Source organism: Astatotilapia calliptera, chromosome 3 (assembly GCF_964374335.1).
Source record: "Astatotilapia calliptera chromosome 3, fAstCal68.1, whole genome shotgun sequence".
In the NCBI taxonomy this organism is placed as follows: domain Eukaryota; kingdom Metazoa; phylum Chordata; class Actinopteri; order Cichliformes; family Cichlidae; genus Astatotilapia; species Astatotilapia calliptera.
In genome coordinates, this window is record NC_137424.1 from 6323780 (window position 1) to 6349835 (window position 26056).

The following is a 26056-nucleotide window of genomic DNA, read 5'->3' on the forward strand; positions in this document are numbered from 1 at the left end:
TTCTACTAAAACATTTTTTAACAGATTTCTGCAGCCAAAATCGGTTCGAGGTCAGTAAGCACATCTAGAATTCATACATAAGCCACACTCTTGATTTTTGAGAAAATTAAAGGATTGTAAGTGTGCCTTATAGTGTGGAAAATACGTTATACAGAAGAAAAGAATATATCGCGATATATATCGTTACCGCACGTGCTTCAAATTATACCGCGATATGGATTTTAGGCCATATTGCCCAGCCCTAACTCCCAATTTATTTACAACATTTGAAACATACAGTGTAGCTCCGTCAAAACACTCCAAGGCCAAGTGAAAGTGCTGAGAGGGAAAAAAAATCATGATTAATGATTTATTTAAACTCATAACTGGGTGCAGCAGCTGAGCTTTGACCTGTGAGCTGCAGCTCAAGCTTCTTTTATGGTTCAGTGTTTAATGTGTAAACTGTTTATCACTGCAGAGACGCCTACAGGCTATCTACTGTTCAAAAGTGAATTGTTATATACAGTGAGGCAGCTGACCTTTGACCTGTGCTTCAGCCTCTTTGCTGAGTGTTTAATGCTCATCTATTGAAGCCTGCAGACACACCCACACATCATCTGATTTGTTCTCAGGGTTGTTTTCTGTGTGTTGGAGTTGGAGCCGAAACCTGCTGCAGGTTAATTGTTGATCAAATTTATATCACAAAAGGTGCAGCAGCTGACCTTTGACCTGTGAGCTTCAGAGTCTTTGCTGGTGTGAAGTGTTTAATCTGACGCAGTCTGCAGACACAGAGGACTGCTGACGGAGAAGAAGCAGAGGATTTTCTCTGTTTCTACACAGACCTGGTCCAGACAGCAGAGAGCTGCAGAGTGAAGACGTTCATTGGAAGAAGCTGAGTAAGTTCAACGTCCTCTTTGAATCCTGGATCAGGAAGTGAATATTTGGTGTTTAAATAAGGTTTCTGTCTTTGACTCAGTCTGCTGTCACTTTTTAGAGAGAAAAGGAGATTTCAGATTAACTGGTGTTCCTGCTGCTCTAGCATTAAAGCACAGTATAGGTGACCGCGCTGATACCTGTTTATAATTTCACCAAAGCTAATAAACTCCATCCATCCATCCATTCGCTTCCGCTTATCCTTTTCAGGGTCGCGGGGGGCGCTGGAGCCTATCCCAGCTGTCATAGGGCGAGAGGCTAATAAACTGTTGGCTAAATTTTCTTGTTTTCAGATGTAAACAGAGGTGAGAGGAGCAGATAATAAGGATTAAATATTATGCTGAATAACTAAATTCTGCTAGTCTGCGACGTAACTCCCAGCAGCATCGCCTCATTTCTTTGACATGAGTTAGCTTAGCTAGCAGAGCAGCTATCTCTGCTGTCTGTCATGTGACCGAGTCAAGTGTGTGTAGTAGACTTGTTAGCATAGCTAGCAGGCTGAAAGAAGCTAGCAAACTGTGTGAACACTTTGTAAGAGGTGAGCAGTGAAGGATAAGGAGCTCCTCCAAATGCTGATAATGCACTTAACCTGAATTTACTGCTTGTTACATTATATGTGATGTTCAGTCGAAAACAATTACTTAAATTAACATTATTATTAGTAGTAGTATTAGTATTATTATTTGTTTATTATTCATAACATGGCTCCCTACTGTAGTGATTTGAACAACTGATCTGTGGTAATTGTGTCCCTGCAAATTCAACAATGCGCCTCAATGCAAAGCATCAAGCAAATATTTTTATTATCAAGTCATTCGACCTACTGGTTGAATCACCGTAGCTCTGACAGTGAAGCACACTCGTTTTTATTGGTAGTCACCTTGTAAGCAATGTTCCCTCTAAGCTGCGCACGTGCGCATTTGCGCACTGTTGGCACGGTCTCTGCGCAGAGAAAATCTGTATTGCGCACACAAAAAGAATTCTAACCTGAATTGAAATTAAAGTAAATATGTGCCGGTGTTTTAGCAAAGCGGCTGATGTGGAGTGAAGCCACGTTAATGACAACATGTACAACGATTGGAGATGTGAGCAGGACAGACGGAACAACTGACAGGAAAAGTGTGGACTTTATACCAGTTTTTAAATTGTGTTGATCGGCCACGTAAAACCAGAGTTATGATAAAAATATCTGCAATGTTTGGTTTTCTTCCTGAATACTGTCGTTGTTTATATTTACTGCAGGAAGAAACGGTAAAAACAGAGTTTTATAAGGAAAACGCTCGAAAGCCTGTGAGCAAAGACAACACCAACCCCAGCCTTTCCTATTGGTCGAAAAATGTACCATGCCGACCAATCAAAACATGGCATTTAGTTGTTAAGAAAAGGAGTGACGGCGTGTTTGAGATGTGAGAGATTTGAGACGTTTAGAGCAAATCTTGTGTAGTTAGTATGTAGTTAGTGTGTAGTTAGTGTGTAGTCAATAGTGTTGTTGTGTGTGTCAGAACAATGAGGCGACTGCTGAGTGTTACAGGTGTTACAGCAGTGATACATCTGCTGCTGTCAGGCCTGCAGGTATCAGGCTGTTGTTCTCCTTCATCTCATAGTGGACACAAATTATTTTTTGGAGCGGCACAAATAATTTGTGTGGCATCAGATTTGATGCAGAACAGCTGATTGTTCTGTAAATAGTTTGAAATATTTATTTTAAAAAAAACACCTTGGCTGTAGTTTTTTGCAGTAAACAGCTGCAAAAAACTCTGTTTGCAAAACTCAGTTACTTTTTTGAAGAAGTAACTATATAATTAACTGCCCAACATTGGTCATTATTTACTGTATGTTGCAGACAGAGTTACAGACTCTCTCCCAGACCACAGACTCATAATACAAGTCAGAGCTTTATTTAAAGAAAGTTGTGTTTTCAAAATTGAAGTTCAAGTTATTTTTCCTTCCAATAGTGTTAACATGCTACAGGTCATGAACAAGATTTTCTTTTTTAACTTTCATTGTAAGTGGGCTAAAGCAGTTAATTAAAAGTAGTTTAACAGAAATGTAAACGCTGTAAATTGATTATTTTAATAAACATGTAACTTGGATGGATTCGACGCTGGCGTGACCACAGTGCACACGTCTAATGTCGCTCACAGTGGATTGCTCAGGGAGGTTGTGTGTTCAGACACGTGAAACATTAGAGGGAACATTGCTTGTAAGTGCAAGCTTTAAACTCTCATGGATGAGTAAAACTCATTAGAAACACTGGCGAGCAGTGAGTGAATAACAGGTCTGACAGCAGCAGCAGGGACGGTGCTGTCATAGTTTAACGTGGAGTCTGTTTGCACTCAAACACTGAAGAGCAAAGAAAAGAACTTTAATGGTTCTGGGTCCCTTTGACCAAGCACTTTGCATTTTTTGTATTATGGTTTATGGTTCTGGTTCATTTACAGTCTTATTTATGCTTCTTTGAGTTTCTTATACTTCCTGTTTAGTTCCTTGATCATTAGATTCCCTCTGTGTCTCTGTGTGCCTCTGTGTGCCTCTGTGTGTCTCTGTGTGTCTCTGTGTGTGTTTGTGTGTGTTTGTGTGTGTTTGTGTGAGGCCTGGTGCTCCATTCTATATTTCCTCAGCCTGTCATGTCTCTCTTGTCTCCTCTTTCCCTCGCTCACTCTCGTCTGCCTTTCCTCCACTCCTCTGTCAAGCTCACGTGTCAGTGTTGTGTTCCTTTGTTTGCTGTTTTATTGTGAAAGTCTTGCATTCTTTGTTCAGTGTGTTTCATTTTTCCTGTGAAGGTTCTCAGTCATCCAGGTCATCATAGTTGAAGGAGCTTGGAAAGAAAAGCATCTGGACTTCTATAAGTTGCTTGAAGATGTTTCGCCGTTATATTTGGGTCCTACCCTGTCTGCATTATGCAGCTAGTTCAAGACCAACATTTTTCTAGTTTCCCAAACAGTGAATCAGTGTGTGTCAGTGAATGCATCGTGTGTGCTTCAGGCTCCATCTAGTGGACTGATAGCAGAGCAGCTGATGGCAGCTTCCTCTGCCTCACACTGCTGTCTGACTGCATCCAGCTGACACTGAGATGAAGCAGGAAAGAAGCAGCTGATATTTGGACAGCACACATGATGAAAGGAGGATTTCAGCTGATGTGCACATGAATGATTTGTGTTTCCTCTGCAGGTAGAAAGTGTGTGTGAGCTGAATTGAGCAGCATGGATCAGTGTGAGGACAGAGAGGAGGGAGCCCCTCCCTCTAAAAGCACTCTGTGTGGGGAACATGAGAGCCAGACCAAAGCTCAGAGGTGAGATGACCATCTCTAACTGTCCATGACTCTTCTCCATGTCACAGCTCAGCACTCACATCACTGCTGCATCATTATTCACAGGAACCAGCCTGGACCTCCACCCAGCTCTGTGTCCTTACAGAGTGACGCGTCTAAAGATCTTCCCATTTATTTTAAATCCCAGCCTGTGTCTGCTGCAGAGAGGTGAGCTGTTAGCAACATGAGCTCTTTGATGTCAGTTTATCTGATTTAAATGAACTGTTTGATGTTTCCTGGTCTCTAAACTGCATCTCAAAGGAAGTCACTGAACCTTTATTCCTTATTTCTATCAAACATGTCCAACATTTAAATTCCTGCTGCTCACAGTGGGACCATCAATAGTCCTGCACAGTGTAAATGACCCCTGGGTGGCGCTCTGTTCTTACACTGTGAAACACTACTTTGGAGTTTCCTTCTGCTCATTCTCAAAACACATTTTTCTTCTCTGACAGGATCCATGGGAGACCTGCTGGACCTGAACCTGGACCCAGCTGTGTGTCCTTACAGAGTGACGGGTCTTTAGATCGTCTCATTAATTTTAAATCCCAGCCTGTGTCTGCTGCAGAGAGGTGAGCTGTTAGCAACATGAACTCTTTGATTAAACTGCTTGATGTTGTTGGATATAAACTACAAACACGTCGTTCCCTCAGTCCCATTTAAACTGTCTTTTAAAACAAGCCTTTGGTTTCTAAACAACTGAAAACCCACTTCAGCAAACAGGAAGTGATCAGAGCGTCCGTCCACTTCCTGTCAGGCCCTGCAAACATTTCATATTGAAGAAAAGTAGTTGACATCTCACATTTTTACTCCACCACATTCAACCATTTTGACATTTTACAGCATGAAACTCTTGTCACATGACTCCTGTTATGTTATAGAGTCATGTGACCACCAGGGAGGGATTTGTATGGATGAAACACATTCAAATCAATCTGATTCATCAATGGAAACATTTTTGGTGTAAATGCAGCAACACTGAAAACGCTGAAGATAAAAACACAACAGATGAAATATGAACAAATCGAGGCTTTGAATACACGTGTGTGTGTTTGAGACACAGAGATAAATGGATTGTGTGTCTGTCCTATTGCTGCGTGAGGGTTTTATTGTAGATTTTGTGCGTGTACACTTTTGACCACGAAGGTGTTGAAAGGGCGTAAAACAGTTGGAGGCACCAGAGTGAACACTAGTGCTGTCAGTAGATTAAAACATGACTAATTAATGACACAATCTTCTGTCATTAATCCTGATTAATCACAATTACTTGATCAATAGCTGCAGTTACATTTTTCCAACTTTATATTTAAGCCTGTAACAGACGTTTACACCATATAATGAAGTCAATGCAGAATAAACACAAAGAATGTTAAACGCTTCAATTCAAAGAGACTTTGAATAGTTTTCAGTCTTTAACTCAGCTTCTCTGCTGTAAATACAACTTTGTAACAAACATATATACTAAAAGCTAAGTGTGCACTAATATATAATAATATATAATCTATATTACTGCTGTTAATGAAAATGTTTAATCAGACTCATCACAGGGTTACTGTGGATTCATTTGGATTAATCACCATTAAACATCATTTTTAATGTAAACGAATCAAAGTTCATTTCATGAGCAAACAGACTCGAGAGAAAAGGGCAAATTTACACACTTAACATGTTTATTGAACATGTAAACATTGATTAAGCTCCTGAATGAGCCGACCCCCCCAGGGACAGTCCTGCATGCTAATGATGGGCTCTGCTCTGTACCTGCAGGATTCTGTCAGCCACAAACTCCTCAGCTGATCCTGAATCTGAGCCCATCTGTCAAACAATCATTTTCTTCACAGGTCTGTGGAGGTGGCACTGATCCTGCAGCAGTCTAACACTCTCTGTCACTCTTCTTCAAGTCTTTGACACGAGGAACCAAAACTATGTTATTAACAACACTAACAGGTCTGCAGTTTGTCCACTTGGCAGTTGTGTCATCAGTGCTTTGCATTGTTGTGATATTTTAAGCTGGAAGTGCTTCGGTGAAAAGAAAATTCCTTCTGTCACGATGTGCAGAATCCTTCATGTTGGTCGGCTGGTCCGTCTTGTTATTTTTTTAATGCTCAAACTTTCCATTGAGAGGTCAGTGTGTGTTCATCATCTTCCATATTGAGCTGATTGGTTCAGCTGCCGTCACTAACAGATGTGCTGCACATCTGCACGTGTGCAAAGGTAACTCTACTTGGACAAACTGCCCGAAGTGCGTTGATAGAAACATTTCAGGGATTTTGAGTCGTTCTGCTCTCCAGATGTGTCGTGTTAAAGGTTTTTATCATGTTAATCATGATAACAGATGAACCCCTAACCCTACATGTTAATTTTGACAGCACTGGTAAATCCTTTTTAATGTTCTTCTGTCAGATCATTGATTAGACTCGACTCCAAATACGAGACTCAGAAAACTCAAATGAAAACTCAAATCAAAGCAATGAGAAAAGGACTTCTTGTGTTAGAATGAAAACATATGGAAGTGGTCAGGTTTCAAACACTCGATGAATCTACTGCACAGTTACATTCAGGGACCTTTGGCCTCCTGAGAGCATTAGTTGATGGTTCATCACAGTTTTCTCAAAGTTTCCTCTGAGCTTCTGCAGCATCATCACTTCCATCACTGATGAAAGAAAGTTCATAGAAAACAGAAAATATATCTTCAGAATCTGAGTGTCTAAAACTTGACAGACTTGATTCAGATGAAGTTATTTGAGCAGAAACTCCTGGATCGTTATCCTGTGTTGATCTAATCCTTCATGGTTCTTCCACAGAGTGGAGCAGCAGAGCTCAGAGGTTCCCAGTGGTCAGTCTGCCCAGCAGCATCAAACACAGCTGGACTCCATATTTATGGTCTGTACATGTACAACAACTACTTTATTATTAATAATAATGCATTTATTTATAGGTCCCTTTCAGAACACCAAGGACTCTGTGGACTAAATGACCAAAAGAAACAAACTTTGAAATCAGACGGTGCAAATGTGATCACAGGGAAACGTTTTAAACATCGAGGCTTTAAACAGAAACCAAAGTGAAACAGTTTGTAGTCGAGATCAGTGGGAATGAAGCTGAATAACTGTTTCTTCAATATCTTTGAGCTCTTAAAAAAGAAAAACCAGCTGAAAGTCTGGCTGCTCTTATGAAAAGTACAGAGAAATTATGGGTCGCTCAACACTTGTGCACAATATAGGAGTTTAAATAAATCTAAAGAATAACTCAAAGTCCTACAATCATACTGAGAAAATCATCTACAGCTAACTATCCAAGTGGATTTGTTTAAGACAGCTCCATCTGCTGGTGGCCCTCTGCAGGTGCATGAAAGGGGCGTGTTTATATTGAAAGTAGTAGAGAAAGTAAACCCCACGGGAAGGAGGAGGACTCTCAGCGGCTTCCAGCTCATATTCAGACATTTGACTTCTCACTGAAAGCAGCAAGTTTGAGTGTCTGTACCTTAGTTAGAAGAGATAACATGGTCATAGTAATTAGAGTTGATTGAGCAATGCTGTCCTTGTAATGTTGTTTATGATTTTTATGGACAAGTCCAGTTTTTCTGTAGAGCCTCTCAAGTTGGTGACAGCAGTGGAAGTTCACGTGTAAACCAGAGCAGCAAATCAGGTCCAAATGTGTTGTTCACAGTGAGTGGGATCATCATTGGCTGCTATGTTAACCTCCTGCAGCAGGATGTCTTTGGTCAGAGAATGGATAGATCACTAAGTCATTGTTGAGTTTAGGGAGACAGTAGACAGTTGGAGGAGGTTCAGCCAGTTGACACACAGTAGATAAAATAACTGAAGGCAGGAGCAGACACCTGTATGACTTTCCACCTCTCACATAGATTATTTCCCTGGGCAGCGCCACAGGGCTGGTAGATGTAAACAAAGCTGGAGGAGAGGATTGATTCATCTGAGAAAAGTCACAGAGTTGTGTCTTGATGCTCAATCATCCAGGTACGTAAATCCCAAAAAGCTTGATTCTGTTCATCTGGATGTTTTCAGTGGGAGAAACGTTTCATCATCATCAGGTGACTTCTTCAGTCTCAGCTGACTGCAGGTTTCAATCTCATAAACAGGACATTTGTATGACTGAAACCAGCCCACTGAAGGAACAATGGGCTGGGAGGTCAGTTCATTGATCATTGGTACGCATATTGTCAGGACCATTGATCAATGGTTGTTGATCAATGTTCATGAGTCCAGTTCACAGAGAGCTGGGGAATGGCTGCAATCACAGCATGTAAGATGGTGACAGTTGTACCCTTAGGCCCCTCCTCCATTCAGAGATGGTCTTTCCTTTTCACATAAATGGCCTCCTTGACTCCGCCCTCAAACCAGCGTTCACATTTACTCAGGACCTTCTTGATGTGAAGTTCTTCTGCTTCGCTGGCTGCTGTGTCTGTGGGGATGGTGTTTGTTCTGTGTTGTAGTGTCCTGATGACGCCCAGTTTGTGCCCCAGTGGATGATGAGAGTCAAACCTTAAATACTGATCTGTATGTGTAAACAGAGTGAACCTTTAAGACCAGTTGTCTGTACGATCAACTCAGTCACCTGAAACATCTCCAAGTTTCTGGCTTTGATCATCAACCTGTTGGTAGTTCAGCTCTGAACACCAGTGAAATGTTTCTCCCACTGAAATCGCTGCATTCATATGAACAGAATCAACTTTTTGGGATCATGGAGTTGTGGACAAAGTCTCAGTTAATCAGATAAAGTCAAACCTATAATTGGTAAAGAGTTCGTGGATGATATGCCCCTTGATGGTAAAGAAGTGGATGTTGTGTGGACTAAAGTTCAGAGTGGTGGGTCATTCATAAATATTCTGTTCCAGCTGCTGGAGGACAACATCATCACTTTTGTGAAGAACGAGCTGAAGAAGATCCAGAAGGCTCTGAATCCAAATAAGCCCCAGTGCTTGGAGTTTCAGAGGGAGGATGATGAGCAGAGGAGAAACAGCAGAGAGGCATTTGTGAAGATCACAGTGGACTTCCTGAGGAGAATGAAGCAGGAGGAGCTGGCTGACCGTCTGCAGAGACGTAAGAGGATTTATCTAAAGATTTAAGCTGCTGGATAAATGAGAGACTTGTGAAACCAGTGTGTTCAGTCATTTCTCAGTGGGTCAGAAATTGTCATCAGCATTTTGTAAAATATGATTGTTAAAGTTGTATTTTTATTATTATTATTCAGAACTTCCAGCTGCTGTTTGTCATCGTAACCTTAAGTCTAAGCTGAAGGAGAAGTTCCAGTGTGTGTTTGAGGGCATCGCTAAAGCAGGAAACCCAACCCTCCTGAATCAGATCTACACAGAGCTCTACATCACAGAGGGAGGGACTGCAGAGGTCAATGATGAACATGAGGTCAGACAGATTGAAACAGCATCCAGGAAACCAGACAGACCAGAAACAACAATCAGACAAGAAGACATCTTTAAAGCCTCACCTGGAAGAGATGAACCAATCAGAACAGTGCTGACAAAGGGAGTGGCTGGCATTGGGAAAACGGTCTTAACACAGAAATACAGCCTGGACTGGGCTGAAGACGAAGCCAACCAGGACATCCAGTTCATATTTCCATTCACTTTCAGAGAGCTGAATGTGCTGAAAGAGGAAAAGTTCAGCTTGGTGGGACTTGTTCATCACTTCTTTACTGAAACCAAAGAAGCAGGAATCTGCAGCTTTGAAGACTTCCAGGTTGTGTTCATCTTTGATGGTCTGGATGAGTGTCGACTTCCTCTGGACTTCCACAAAACTACAATCCTAACTGACCCTAGAAAGTCCACCTCAGTGGATGTGCTGCTGATAAACCTCATCAGGGGGAAACTGCTTCCCTCTGCTCGCCTCTGGATAACCACACGACCTGCAGCAGCCAATCAGATCCCTCCTGACTGTGTCGGCATGGTGACAGAGGTCAGAGGGTTCACTGAACCACAGAAGGAGGAGTACTTCAGGAAGAGATTCAGAGATAAGGAGCAGGCCAGCAGGATCATCTCCCACATCAAGACATCACGAAGCCTCCACATCATGTGCCACATCCCAGTCTTCTGCTGGATCACTGCTACAGTTCTGGAGGATGTGCTGAAAACCAGAGAGGGAGGACAGCTGCCCAAGACCCTGACTGAGATGTACATCCACTTCCTGGTGGTTCAGGCCAAAGTGAAGAAGGTCAAGTATGATGGAGGAGCTGAGACAGATCCACACTGGAGTCCAGAGAGCAGGAAGATGATGGAGTCTCTGGGAAAACTGGCTTTTGATCAGCTGCAGAAAGGAAACCTGATCTTCTATGAATCAGACCTGACAGAGTGTGGCATCGATATCAGAGCAGCCTCAGTGTACTCAGGAGTGTTCACACAGATCTTTAAAGAGGAGAGCGGACTGTACCAGGACAAGGTGTTCTGCTTCATCCATCTGAGTGTTCAGGAGTTTCTGGCTGCTCTTCATGTCCACCTGACCTTCATCAACTCTGGACTCAATCTGATGGAACAACAACAAACAAAGTCCATATGGTCTATATTGTTTTGGAAACAAAAACCTGAAAAAGAAGTAAAATCTGTAGAGAAACACTTCCACCACAGTGCTGTGAACAAGGCCTTACAGAGTCCAAATGGACACCTGGACTTGTTCCTCCGCTTCCTCCTGGGTCTTTCACTGCAAACCAATCAGACTCTCCTACGAGGTCTGCTGACACAGACAGGAAGTAGCTCACAGACCAATCAGGAAACAGTCCAGTACATCAAGGAGAAGCTCAGTGAGGATCTGTCTGCAGAGAAAAGCATCAATCTGTTCCACTGTCTGAATGAACTGAATGATCGTTCTCTAGTGGAGGAGATCCAACAGTCCCTGAGATCAGGACGTCTCTCCACAGATAAACTGTCTCCTGCTCAGTGGTCAGCTCTGGTCTTCATCTTACTGTCATCAGAAGAAGATCTGGATGTGTTTGACCTGCAGAAATACTCTGCTTCAGAGGAGGCTCTTCTGAGGCTGCTGCCAGTGGTCAAAGCCTCCAACAAAGCTCTGTAAGTACATTTGTATTCATATGCTTGTTGACAAAAAGCAGGTGTGATCAACTAAAACCACTAACAAAATAACCCCCAAAACCACAGTTATGAGTGCTGGTGTCTGAAAAGTGTATACAACTGTTAAGTGATAATCAGTACTCATTTTGTTCAATACTGAATACCTGTCGGCATTTCTGAAAATTTTCTGGGTGTAACTGTCATCAAAGTTACACCCAGACCTGGCCTTGAGTTGTTATCTGAGTTTTAATCATGAACTCTTCTTAAACGATGACAAAATAAAGAAATTTGGCACGTTTTGTTGATACCAAAAGCCTATTGAACTATCCACTGTTCTTTTACTGCTCTGTTCTCTGTTCTCTCTCTGATTGTTTCCACATGTTGCTCGTTACTTTCTTGACAAAAAGAGAATGGAATATTGCTAAATGTTATGTAATCTCATTACACTTGATCAAAAGTAAGTTTTTTTTAATTGTTTTTCTGTTATTTTTCAGACTGAGTCTCTGTAACCTGTCAGAGAGAAGTTGTGAAGCTCTGTCCTCAGGTCTCAGCTCTCAGTCCTCTAATCTGAGACAGCTGGACCTAAGTAACAATAACCTGCAGGATTTAGGCGTGAAGTTTCTGTCTGAAGGACTGAAGAATCCACACTGCAAACTGGAAACTCTCAGGTGAGATCAAGCATTTTGTAATCAACTGGCAGAATTAGCAAATTAATAATAAGGTAATCCTTTAATAAGAGGAGATATGGGGGTGTTCTGATGTGCAAAGTACTCTTATGTTGAAAGATTCTAAAACAAGAAGTAGTTCCTGGGAACTGCTTTCTGTTTTATTACTGTCTAAGTAGAAACTTGCTGATGAAATTACTGATGAGTTTGCAGAGTTGAATCCACAGAACACAACACAAATATTCTTACACCCGACAATATGTACATAGTCATGGTGTTGGGTGCTGAAGATCATAATTAGAAATTTAATTATAAATTTCTTTAAATGCACATTCAGGTCTGTGACACTCATTCAGACCGTGAGCACTGGCTCTGTGCTACATACAGACATTTCTGCATCCTTGCCATTCAAAGGCACTTTGTTATATACAGTTTATATATGTAGTATTCAAAACTGAACTGTAAGCTTGGTGTTTTTAAAGGAAGCAATTTTAATTCAGTGTTTTCATTAGTCTTAATTTTATACATTTACTACCACTAAGAAGAGAACGGACATGACCTTAAGGCCTGGACAAGTTTGAAACCTTTTGTCCTTCACAATGGAAAATGGGTATCACTTTATCCAGCTTCTAATTTATAAATTCTGCACTCAGCTTTGCCGTCTCCAATATCACTGAAATTCAGCCAGATGCTGCTCATTTTATGCTTTCACTTTTTCCTGACACGCTTGAATTTAAACCTGTGTCTGTGTGTACCAGGCCTGTACCACTAAGCTTGCTTTCTTCTGAACGTTTGCCCCCATCCCTTTCTTTAAATAGTGGCATGATCCCAGGCTGTCTCTTAATGTGATTGGCCACATGATGTGTCCATCAGAATAAAGTCCCAGCCCTGCTGCCATGGAATATCAGCAACCCTGAAAATTCTTTAATAACTGATATATGAAATTATCTCAGGGGCTGAATTTGGCCGACGGGCCATATGTTTGACACCCCTGGTTTAGACAGTTTAGCATTCTATGTTCTACTGAGTTAACTCCAAGCTGAGTAGCAAATCAGCTAACTGCAGCCACAAGCTCCGACTGGTTTTCTTTGTGGATGATGATGTATTCTCCCTTTACTAGGTTCACTCAGGTGTTCCACTCATGGTTGTTATTAACTTCCTGTTTTATTTTGGTAGTTTTCATCTCTGGTGTCAAAGGTTTAGTTTTACTTCCTCCCCTGACATTGTCTACATGAGTTTCAGCTGTACAAGGTTTTATTGCGTGTTTATTGATTTGACGCTTCTTTTTATTTAACTATTATTGTTGACTTCTAAACAATTGTTAAAAAGTATTTTCATTGAAATATCAAATAATTTATTACTTTATCAGTTAATTCATTATACTTCTCTAAATAAGGGTGATAGTGTGGCCTGTGTGGGTTGTCTTCAGATACTCTGCTTCCTCCCACAGTCCAATGTGAATGAGGCCCAGCTGTAAAGTCACAGCAGTCACACTGTACAGTGGGGCAAAAAAGTATTTAGTCAGCCACCGATTGTGCAAGTTCCCCCACTTAAAATGATGACAGAGGTCAGTAATTTGCACCAGAGGTACACTTCAACTGTGAGAGACAGAATGTGAAAAAAAAATCCATGAATCCACATGGTAGGATTTGTAAAGAATTTATTCGTAAATCAGGGTGGAAAATAAGTATTTATTTAGCATCGATAGTAGAAACATTGATCGGCAACCCTTTGATTGGTCGGCGAAAATGTCGAAGGAGCGCGCTCGGTATTTTCCGGCAGCAGAGCAAGAACTCTTGAGTGAGGGATTTCAGGAGTTTCAGAGTTTAATCAGAACGCAAGGGAACACTGCAAAGGCTGCAAAAGCAAGGAGAGAGGGCTGGCAGGAAGTTGCTGACAAATTAAACTCGTAAGTAATTTAATAATAACAATAATAATGGAGTGGATTTATATAGCGCTTTTCAAGGCACCCAAAGTGCTTTACGATACCACTATTCATTCACTCTCACATTCACACACTGGTGGAGGCAGCTACAGTTGTAGCCACAGCTGCCCTGGGACAGACTGACAGAAGCCAGGCTGCCATATCGCGCCATCGGCCCCTCTGGCCAACACCAGTAGGCGGTAGGGTAGATTTATCATTTCACACTATATTATCCAATATTATATTACACTATATTATATTATAATATGTTATATTATATCCCCTTTCACATTAGAGCCACAACAGGACCCACTAGAACATGGGAACAAGTAAAAGTGAAATATAAGAATATTCTATAGAATGGTAATATTTATCACTTATATTGCTTTTAGTCTCTTGGAAAGAGACCCTGAAATAATCTGTTTGTTTGTTCATAACAGCAACCAAGAAAAGGGCAGAGCAAAAAAAGACAGGTGGTGGTCCTGCACCCCCTCATCAACAAGTTGGTTAAGTAAATAATACCCTCACGGGAAAATCGATATCTCTCTATGAGCACACTGTCGCGCTGAGCTAAAGGATCCTGTCTGTCCCGCAATATACGCTGGATTCTGAGGACTCTCCTTATCAATCTTGCACCTTCCGCAATGGGTGGCTCGCGTATACGGACAGGATATGACTGCGACAGACTTCCCAAATCCACCTTCACTTTTATAGCCGTGGTCTCTCATCTTGATTACACGAAGTAATTTACAATTACTACTCTGAAATATGAATTACATCTGTAATAATCACATACATGTAATAGAATGTTAATAGTACATTTCCCTTTTTTAGGAAATGACCTGTATGTATCTGTGTGACATCAATAAAAGGATCAAGTGCTGCATTATCTTTAGTTACATTGATGTTATTTATTTATGGTGAAACAGTGGTGGAATATCGCTGTTGCTTTCGTATAAATGACGCGGACATACCTGCGTGGCCGCGATCTAATCCTGTTTACATAAAGCAAACCTGCTCGGGAGCAGGTTTACGCTTACGGCTCTGTTGCTATGACAGCAAGTCCCGGATGAGCTTCGGAGAACCGAACGATCCAGGATCACGCGAAATCGTCAACAATCAAATCCAGCTAACTTACTTAGCGAGGTGCGAAGAACAGGCCCCTGGTGCCTGTTTGATTTAGTCCTTGAAGCAGTTTTTACTGTTTTTACTGAGATCTTCTAATGATGTTACAGACAGTGTGTGGCTCTCTCTCTGCTGATAGGACTGAATGTGTGTGGAATAAACTGAAGCAGTGATATAAAAGCATCATTCAGCCATTAAAAGGGTCAAAAAGACCAGTCAATGAAAAATGGGAATTCCCGAGACTGGCAATGCCTGGAAGCCGCAGGTATGCCACCTGTGGCAGCTGAGGTCACGTGATCTGAGTGTTTGAACCAGACGTTGGAGCAGCGTTTCCAAACATCTGCACTTCAGAAGCTCCAAAGTGTGGAAACGTCACTGTGGAGCATCTCATCCCTATCTAAGAGATTTTCTTGCCTCTGCAAAGCGAAGCTTGCAAACAGCACCATAGTTTGTCAATCCCAACCAATCAGAGCGCTCCTTATGTCACGTCACATGACTCGTGTGTTTTCCTCTTTGCTTAGCACCCAAAGAACTAAAGAAAGGCTAAAAGGACATTCAGCCAATCAAATCCCTCCTAGGAACAGGAAGTCTAGAGAGGAAATGGAGCAGAGAAGGAGAATCACCAGTTTAAATGTCTGAGTTTTAAACTGGTGACCCTCTAAAGAGGCTTTTATTGACTCTTTCTGTTTTCTTTACAGCTTTTTTCACCATTTAAACTGTTTAATATCAGATTTAGAAATAACTTTTGGACAGTTTTTCTACATTTGCACTAAAATGAGACATAAATAATGACTTTCTGACTTTACGTTGGACTAATCTAACGACTCAGCCTGGCTATGTTGGACTGGGTGTGGAAGCAGCTCCCAGTTTGAGTTCAGGAGACAGACACCCTCTCTACTTTGAAGATCAGCTGCAAACTTTCCTTTTTGATAAAGCTTATAGTTCGAGCTGGATCAGGTGACCCTGAACCATCCCTTAGTTATGCTGCTATAGGCTCAGGCTGTTGGTGGACTTCCCATGATGCTCTGCTTTCTTCTCCCCTCTTTTCACTCCTGATGCTTTTATATGTCACTACTACGTGTCCTTAACTTTTGTCTCTCTGTTTTGTTCTTGTCTCTCTGAGCTCATCTCTTCTCTTTCCCCTCACCCTGCAACCAGTCATGGTAGATGCTCCTCCTGGAGCCTGTTTTCACTGGGAGGATCTTTGTGTCAAAGGGAGTTCTTCTTCCCACCATCACCAAGTGCTGCTCACAGTGGATTGTGTCGTGAAATCTATCAATGTAGAGCAGTGAGACAAACCACGGAGGCCCCAGAGAAGTGCAATCAAACGATGAGTTTATTAACACACAGGAGAAAACATCAGCCTATGTCTTCTGACAAAAATACATGTTGTGGACACTTACAAAGCAGTGGGGTATACGCCCCCCCATGGCGTCAATAAAAATAGTCAGAGTAAAATATGTTCCAGACATTAGTCACAGTTAATGGTACATCTTGTACATCTTTAATGGCTATAAACAGACACAGAACTTCTCTTTTCTGTAACACCTTCCATACAAGGTAATAAACTTCAAGCCCTCAGGGTCTCTGGGGCTAATTATTGTCTCTGGTCATCTGTTGCCAAGTAGAGTAAATATAGTGAGACACCAAATGAGTTAAGGCCTCAGGCCTGACGCATTCCTAGATTATATGTGTTATATGTATTGTAAGCATGCATGCAATCATCCTGTTCTAGTTTCCCTCAGCATGGATCACCTGGACAGTCACGCCAGTGAAGCTTAAGACCCTTAATGAACCGAACATCAACTCGACATAAGCACAAATATGCAATGTGTATGAAATACTTCTGACCGTACTTGTAATAAAAGTTAACATAATGGAAGGATCCTCAAATGAACATGTTCAATAGACAACTTTAATGCAATATCAATACTGTGAGAAATATTATTAGATGGAATAATGCTGTAAAGAACATTATTAATGCAGTTATAATGATGCAGATTATATGGCAGCAATAAAAGAATTTCTGTATCTCCACAATTGTCTGATGGTTGGGGCTTTCTCTCTAATATTGGAGGCGGTTACCTTACACTGTTAAACAGCTTCAGATGACTGTTGTTGTCCTTTGGGAATTGTCACTTATAAATAAAGTTACATTGAATGGATGTAAATGGATAGATGTTATTGTGACAAAGAGAAAACGATTGTTGACAGATAGATTGTTGTTTTGTGTGTCTGCAGTCTGTCAGGCTGTCTGATCACAGAGGAAGGCTGTACTTCTCTGGCCTCAGCTCTGAGCTCCAACCCCTCCCATCTGAGAGAGCTGGACCTGAGCTACAATCATCCAGGTGACTCAGGAATTAAGCTGCTGTCGGCTGGACTGAAGGATACAGGCTGGAGACTGGACACTCTCAGGTATGGAGAGAAAATCTGATAGAGGAGAAAGAGCTGGAAACATTTCCTGTGTCCTTCACTCACTTCCTGTTTGTTTCCTGCAGATGACACATGAACAATCACACATGCAGGAATATTTTCAGGGACAGACACACTAGTCTAGCTGGATAGTTCATGGATATTTATGTAGGGGTCTCCAAGGAGTCTGTTTGCAGGAACATTTAGGTCACAGGTGTACCTGATATAGATACCAGTGTACCTAATAAAGTGTCAGCTAACATTTGGAAATGGAAGCTAAAATAATGACAAACTGTACATTCACAGCTGAATTCACAATAAATTTGTTCTCAAGTGCACATTTTTCTGTTATTGTTCTCAAACAACAGAATGAGAATGAAATATTGATTCTAACAGGGCCCATAAACTTTACTAACTAAACATTACTGTGAGCAGCTCCTCCATCACTTCAAAACTGTCATCAACACCACGGACATACATTGGGAGCTGGGCAGTGTCGGTGATGTCTGTGGTCTCATCAAGAGCGACTGAGTATACACTGAAACATTTGGCTTTCTCACACAGTTGGTCATAAATGTCACTTGACAGGTCAGAAATGCGATCTGCTGCGGTGTTGGCAGAAAGGCTGATGTTGCTAAACTGACCTTTCTTTCCCGGACAGACTATATTTGCAGCCTGCAATATGCACTTTTAGACAAATGCACCTTCTGTGAATGGCTTCCCTGCTTTAGCAATCATCTCACTAACCACGTGGCTCCGACTGCTGCATTATTCTCTTTGGTTGCTTTCTTGGAGAAATCTTGCTGCCTCAGTAGATCTGTTTTAAGACTGGCAACCCGGTTCGCTCTCTCGTCTCCCTGGTATTTTGCATCCAGCTCAGCATGTCTAGTTGTGTAATGACGTTTCAAATTGTATTCCTTGTGCAGCGCAACTTTCTCTGTGCAAATAAGACAGGTCGGGGTGCCCCTGTGCTCAACAAAGAAATATTGCATTTCCCACTTTTCCTGAAATTGTCGGTGCTCATCACCAACCTTTCTCTTCACCGCAGGCTTTGAAAAAGACATGTTTGGGGCTATGTGACATTTATAATTCTACTTGGTGTCACTGTCGCATTGAAGTTTCAATCAAGCGTTTAGCCGACGGACGGGGAACGTCTCAACGCGTAGAGAACGTCATTTCTGCTTCTTTTTCTTGCAACCGTAGCACGGCGATCGGCAGATAAAAAGCCGGTAGCAGTCTCCTTTGTTTTTACGCTCGATGTTCATGTCTTTCATGACGACACGAACACCGTGGCGTTTGCAGATGGTAGAAAGTGCAGGGATAGCGAGCGCAAAAAAGGCGACTGCTCATGGCGCCGGGCTGTTGTTACAGGAGAAAGAAGCGGAAATGACACCGTGACATATAACAAATAACATCAGCTGTTTCTGATGTTAGTTGTTTTGACTGCTTTTACATTATATTGAAATATATGTAATGTTCATGTTTGCTGCAATGCAAACGCAGTGATGCAAATAAAAACATGGAGCCACAAATTACGGTGCGACCCTATAATTAGTCCGGGTTACCGGGGACTGTTGTTGCCGATGAACAGGTGTCGCTATGTGACTGCAGACTAAATTGGGCTGCATTGAGTTCATGACTTTTCTTTTATCCCGCCGCCTACGCATCACTGTGAGAGTTAATATGAGATCTCTCTCTGTGGAAAAATAACTTTAAATCCCACTGACGTGTGTATAAATCTATATACGTATAATGTCCTGCTGGGCAGCAACTTAAAAAAAACAACTTTTTTTGAAGTGTTGTGAACGCAGCGCGCTGGGGCGAATGTCGGCGTTTGCCCAATAGAAAGGAGGAAGCCAGCCAGGCACAGGAAAGAAAGAAACACTCCAGGGCAACGCTGCTGGAACTTTGACTCATTGAGAAATGTTTCCCTGCTTGCATCAAGCCCGGCTGGTGTCCCCTGAGATCCATATCCCACCCTGATTGGTGGGTTAATTCAGCTCCGCCCACAACACTGTAAAGTGTCATACATTATCAAACTAACATTACATTTTCATATTAAGGTGGGGCCAAAAACTATCGTCCTGCGGGCCGCAATTGGCCCGCGGGCCGCGAGTTTGAGACCCCTGGTGTAGGAGGACACCTACTCTGTGTCTGGTTAAGTATAAGAGCCCTTTGTTAGGGGGACCGCTGGACTCTTAGCACCAGCTTTGGGGTCACAGGGTCACATCTGGAACACACACACACACACACACACACACACACACACACACACACACACACACACACACACACTATGCACAGACTGGTACTCTTTGTTCATACCTGTGTAAGACGTCATAATGAACTTGTGCATATTCATGTAAGCTCAATAAAGAGCAGTGTTACGAGGGAGCAGACGAGAGCGACTGAGGTCAAGTGAAGGAACGGCGCTGTCACAGTTCTCTCCCTCATCAATTGTCTGGTTCCAGTGGTGGGTCTGTGCTAGACGACCCATCACCAGCTTTTTCCACTGGTTACCAGTACGTGGTAGAATCCACTTCCAGATCTGGTTGTCTTTAAATCTGTGAATGGATTGGCTCCATCTTATCTCTCTTTAACAAAAGAATCCAAGTGGAGCCCTCAGGTCTGCAGATAAGCAGCTTCTGACCAGAACTAGACGTAAAAACAGAGGTGAGCTTTATCGATGGCTGCAGCCAAACTCTGGAACAGTCGCCCTTCACATCAGGTCGTCACCAACACTGGACATTTTTAAAAGCCGGTTGGAAACACATTTGTACTCTGTAGCTTTCAATCCTGACCAGTCTTTATAGTCATTACTGTGTATGTTTCCTATTTTCTCTCTACTCTGTGCAGCACTTTGGCTCAAGCTGTTTTTAAATGTGCTGATAAATAAATGTAGATTTCTTTGAATAAAACAGTGGAGCCGAGCTTTGAGCTCAGTGTGTAACAGTGTGTGTGTGAGAGCCATGTAATGTCCATGTGTGCATGCTGACTGTGCTGCTCTGACCCCCCTCCTCCTTTCAGGGTGGAGCCTGCTGGAGTCCGATGGTTGAGACCAGGTCTGAGGAAGTGTAAGTGTGTTTTTAATGGGATTCATGAAAACAAAGCAGCACACATTCAACCATCTTCATCATGTCAGGAGTCATCATCAAAGTGTCAATCAATGAACAGATGATGGATCAATAACTGCAGCTGGATTGTGTTTGTTCTCTCCATCAGATTCCTGTCAACTCACAATCGACACAAACACAGTGAACACAAAGCTCCAACTGTCTGACAACAACAGGAAGGTGACACGTGTGAAGAAGGTTCAGTCATATCCTGATCATCCAGACAGATTTGATTTTTATCAGCTGCTGTGTAGAAATGGTCTGACTGGTCGCTGTTACTGGGAGGTCGAGTGGAGAGGAGACGTTTATATATCAGTGAGTTACAGAAGCATCAGAAGGAAAGGAGGCAGAGACTGTGAGTTTGGAAACAATGATCAGTCCTGGAGTCTGTACTGCACTGATGATGGTCCTCGTTATGTCTGGCACAATAACAGACAAACATCCATCTCCTCCTCCTCCTCCTCCTCCTCCTCTGTCTCTAACAGAGCAGCAGTGTATGTGGACTGTCCTGCTGGCACTCTGTCCTTCTACAGAGTCTCCTCTGACACTCTGATCCACCTCCACACCTTCAATACCACATTCACTCAAACTCTTTATCCTGGGTTTTATGTCTGGCCTCCTGGTGCCTCAGTGTCCCTGTGCTGAGTGGAGTGTAAAGAGTGTCTCCTGTTACAGAAACACTCTGACTGTTGAACAGATAGTTCAGTCTGTACATGTCTGTCTCTTTCACTCACAAACACGTTTTCAGATTCATGGATTCAATCAGTTGATGTTTGAAACTCTTCTAAATGATTCCTTGTAAACTTCTTCAGTCACAAACAAACAGGAAGTGATGTCACATGTGTTCCTGTCCACACAGCAGAATGAGTCTATTGCTGACAGTGATGTACAAACAGAGTGAGCATTTCTGAGGCCCAAAATAAACTGAGTAGTTCACTGAATGAACAATGGACTGTGAGCTCAGTTCCTTCATCATTAGTATGGATTATATATGTATATGTATTATATTAGTATCATATATATCAGGTGCTGCTGCTTTCAGTCATTGTGCAAATGTGCTGTTTGTAAGCTTGTAAAGCTGCAGTCAGCTGAGACTGAAGAAGTCACCTGATCAGTGAGCAAACGTTTCTGAAAACGTCCAGATGAACAGAATCAACCTTTTGGGATCAGCCAGCAATGCAGCATCATTGTTGTTCAGCTTCAGAGGTTTGCAGGAATGAACTGATGACCAGAAACAGCTGCAAAGTCCAAGAAAATACCAGCTGGAGTTCAGCTGCATTTGAAGAAGTCAAAGAAAAGTAAGGATGGCAAAGGGCGACGTTTTCTTCCAAAGAGCTGCAAACATGGTCGACGCCTCATTAGAAGAATCATCTGGACATTTGTGAGGAACTCTAACCAAGAAAGCAACGTCACACAGATCCAACAGACAGTTTCCATGACTGCAAGTGTTGAGTGGAAAAATGCTACATTGCATTATTGCATCCTCTCACCACAGGAGGCGCTGTTGGCACCACTGATTGCTGATCAGCTGTTCTCTGATGATCTGATTGATACTGTGAATAACGGGACTCACTGAACTCTGTGACACAGTGAAGATTACAGAGTTTAACTTCACCCTTTAAGACTGACCACAGAACCAAGTCCGCCAGAGCTTTTGTTATATTTTTACATGCTGTGGAGCCATTTGTGGGAGCATTTCAAGTTGCTATACATCAATACAACTGTTATAGTCCTAATTTTAATAATATGTATGCATTAAGTCCATAGTAACTACATAAACTGCAAAAAAACCCTCTGCTCATCCATCTCTGTGTGTATCAGGATACATTTGGTTCATAATACACAGAAAAATCAGAGTTATTACCTGTAATAAATGTGAAAGATTCCTGCAGTGATAACCAGGCAGGACTGAAACACATCCAAGCTGTCACCACGGTAACAGCACCGTCCATCCACAGGTGAGGGGAGGAGCAAAAAGAGGGACTTTGACCATTTTATACTAAAAACACTCAACTAATGTTTCTAATATGAAACAAATAAGCCCACATTAATGTGAGCGTTTATTAAATAATAATAATGATGATTTCCTCCTGATCTCATTTCCACAGCAGAGAAAACTGTGGTGTATATTGAGGTGGAGGGTGTGGTCTGTGGCTCAGGTGTAGAGTGAGGGTGGGGTGCACCACAGCAGCATGCTGGGACTGCTGAGGGTGGAGGAGGGAGTGATGATGACATCAGAGCTGCAGCACAGAGACCAGTGAACACACAGTCTGTTCATCTTTGCATAGATACAATATACAGCACAATATTGAATGACAGACACGCTGTGGGAGCTTCCACAGATACACTGACGTCAGCATCCAGAGTCCTCCTGCTGCTCCCCCCTCAGAGCCCCGTGATCAGCACCAACACATTCAGTTAGATGACAGAGTCCAGCTGCAGCTAGAATCAGCTCCCCTCTGTGAACAACAGCACAGCGTCAGTGTTTCACACTCAGTGAAAGGAGGAAACAGCAGAAGAACACCATGTGTGCTACGTTTCCCAGGACACACTACAAACTGCACAAATACAGAGCAGCACGTGGAAGGACCTGGAGCTGCATTTACAGAGCTGCAGACAGCGTGATGTCCTGTATGGACAGGTGGAAGGAACCAAGTCCTCAGCTGGAACACTCGTGTTTGTCCACAGACAGGAAACACAGCAGGAAACTTCCTCACAGAAGTGCAGCTCATGGATAACACACTTCCTGTCAGTCAGAATGAGGCTGCAGCCAAACACAGAAAGGTGTTTTTGTCCAGATGAGCCCAGAGAAGAAACACGAGTGTTCACAGACATCAGAAGCTCAGAGAGGTGAAACATGAGGTTGGAGTCCTCGTCAGCATCCAGAAGAGCTGCTGTGAAACCCTGAGTACTCATGACAGACTCTGATGGCACAAACACATCATGATTCAAACAGAAAGACAAACATGGAGCTCCTGATCCTCCTGCATGAGAACAAGCTGACATGAGCGCTGTGTCTGAGAGTGTCTCCCTGTCACAGTGACAATAACACAGCTGCTGCTCACAGTCATTAAACTGACCTGAGGTCAGCTGTGCTCCTTACATATGAACCATGTGACCTCACATCAGTGCTGTGGATGACTGTAGTCATAGAAGAGTAGAGCTGTAGCAGGTGGTGTGAGGAGGAGGTGGTGTATTCTAGTTAACGCAGTACTGAAACACTCCAGCAGAGGGCGCTGTTAAGTCCTTATTGTAACACAGTTACTGTGTGCAGTTAGACTTCATACATAATCTGCACTTATTTCCATCAGACATGCTGTCAGTAAATGATTGGTTTCTATTGATTCTACTTCCTGTTGACTCGTTTGATGACAGTGAAACAATCACAGCTGATTGTGTGATGATGTAAACTGTCACTGTTACATTCAGTGTGTGTGACATAATGTTAGTGCAGGCTGATAACAGCCTGGTTCTGTTAGAAACACATGAACGTGTCCATAGATCAGTGTGTGTTTAACATGAGAGCTTCAGCCCTGCTGATGTGTTAAATAAAGACATGCAGGAAAACTGATGAGACTCTGAAATAACTCTTTATATTTATAATGTAACTCTGCATCAAAAGAACAACAAAGGATCCCAGACAGGTTTCTGTGAACAAAGACCATTCTGATGTTTCTGTGTTTCTAACACTTTGACATTATTAGTAAACAGACTGCAGTGAGCAGCATTTATAAAGAGCTTCTATATAAAGATATGACAGCTGTTTGACAAGTTTATCACTCTGTGTTTGGACCTGATCAGTCCAGCTGTTTACTTGAAACATGTTCATTTACCTGTTCTGTTATATTCATGTTCTTGTCTCTGTTGAAAACACATTTTAATGTCCCTCAGATTTTTCTCCCAGATGAATAAATATAAAAATGACACAAACTGACTGCAGCTACTTTTTGTCCTTTCTGTCAAAAACCTTCATGTGACTCATGAGAGACACGTTTCAGCTGTTTGTGACAGATCAGAGGCCAACAAGTCATTTATAACACTTTCCATCATTGTTTAAAGTTCTCAGTGTTTCTGTGTTGCTGCGTATAGGATCTCCCAGCATCATCACTGTGCTGTCCAATCATTGTGTGCGAGGTTACCCTTATAGTGCGATGTGTGTTTGCACAAAGAGAAGCATGTGTGTCAAATATAAATAAGCACAGAACAGAAACAGCTGCTGGTTTCTTCTGTTTAGAGTCAAGTTAGTGTTTTGTGTCTTTGTTTGAGGCCTGATGTCGAGCAGAGGTGTGTGTAACTGCACTGCTCTGTTATATGTGTGAAGTGTGTGCTTCTCTTCAGCATCATCTTTGTCACTGCTGATTCCTTTGTGTCATCATGTGTTGAGAAGAGAGAACAGTTATAACGGAGGAGCAAAAGGAAGCCCTGAAATCTGCATCAACAAGGAAGTGTTGGCTCACCAGTGATCCCAGCAGAGCCACTGGTTTGGCTCCAGTTGTTCTAGATTCAATGATGTTGTTGCTACAGAAACATGTCAGCATCTTTATTGAATTTAATATGAAGCAGAAATGGTGTCATTAGGAGAAGAAGAGGAGAACAAGTCCGGCGAGGAGGCAGCAGCTCTTAAAGATGAAACAGCAGCTCAGCCCTGAGCTCAGAGAGCTGCACATGAAAAAGCTCCTCAAGCAGATCCTGTCAGAGGTTTGTCATCAACAGGAGGAACTGTTCACATCATAGGATGAAGATGCTGTCAGCTGGATGAAGAAGGTTATTTAATGCAAACGTTCACACTGAAGTCAAATTGTTGTCGTGTTGAACAGATTCATGTACTGATCGTCTCCAGAATGTTAGAAGAGCTTCAATGAATCATTAGAAACAACTTACAGCTGCACAGCTGTGTCAAACACATCTGTGTGTCATTGTGGGATTGTTGTGTTTCTACATGTGACACACGTCTAAAACATGCACACAATCTGAACACAAACAGGGACTCATGTGTTCCCACAGCCAGATGCTGAGAGCCATTTCCTTGTAGTCCTGTGTCTACATACATGAACCATTAGATGTTATTGGAATGATTGTCAGCTCTGATAGTTTCATGTGTGTTTAGCTGGACGCTGTTTGATCCTCGACATGTTTAAAGGTGTCCAGTCCTGAGACACTGGGGCTGGAAACAGCTGTGATGTCATTGGACTGTCACACAGACAGAAGTGCATGAAGCGAGCAGCCGAGGAGCCGCTGATGTTTTGGATTCAACAGCATTTGAAAGGTCGACACAGACACATTTGCACACAGAAAGCTGAATCTGTCATATGCCACAGTGAACTCACTGTTCAGTGTTTTTCAGGAAGCTTCTTAACTGCCTCTGCTGCCAAACAAGCAGCTGATGTCCTTGAGAAGAAGCTGAAGAAGTCTTCAACAACAAATACAGGAAGTGGACTTTCAAATACTAGATTCACTTTAGACTCACAGAGAAATGACTCAACCAGCTGTGTTTGACTCTATGAAAGGTCAGTGTGTGTCTGCACACAGACTGTTGTGTTGGACTGTTATTCAGTT

General features: G+C 42.3%; 2 protein-coding genes across 2 annotated transcripts; both read left to right on the forward strand.

The window, feature by feature from the left end:
* The first annotated feature begins 309 nt into the window (after positions 1 to 309).
* Positions 310 to 5757, forward strand: LOC145424552 (uncharacterized). The gene is made up of 4 exons (XM_080297954.1): positions 310 to 875; positions 4084 to 4204; positions 4289 to 4390; positions 4678 to 5757. The coding sequence occupies exons 2-4, from the start codon at positions 4116 to 4118 to the stop codon at positions 4796 to 4798; spliced, it is 312 nt and encodes a 103-aa protein (XP_080154080.1). The 5' UTR covers positions 310 to 875; positions 4084 to 4115; the 3' UTR covers positions 4799 to 5757.
* A 3645-nt stretch (positions 5758 to 9402) lies between these two features.
* LOC145422787 (protein NLRC3-like) lies at positions 9403 to 24430 on the forward strand (the record flags this gene model as incomplete). Its single annotated transcript, XM_080294590.1, has 5 exons — positions 9403 to 11261; positions 11756 to 11929; positions 17217 to 17390; positions 20415 to 20461; positions 20610 to 24430. Coding segments are annotated over 5 exons (2790 nt in total), but the record flags the coding sequence as incomplete, so codon positions are not given.
* Positions 24431 to 26056: the final 1626 nt, after the last annotated feature.

Coding starts and splice junctions, on each gene's coding strand:
- LOC145424552 (XM_080297954.1), top strand. CDS start 4,116: ATGGATCAGTGTGAGGACAGAGAGGAGGGAGCCCCTCCCTCTAAAAGC. Junction 4,205..4,288: donor AGCCAGACCAAAGCTCAGAG/GTGAGATGACCA, acceptor CATTATTCACAG/GAACCAGCCTGGACCTCCAC. Junction 4,391..4,677: donor CCTGTGTCTGCTGCAGAGAG/GTGAGCTGTTAG, acceptor CTTCTCTGACAG/GATCCATGGGAGACCTGCTG.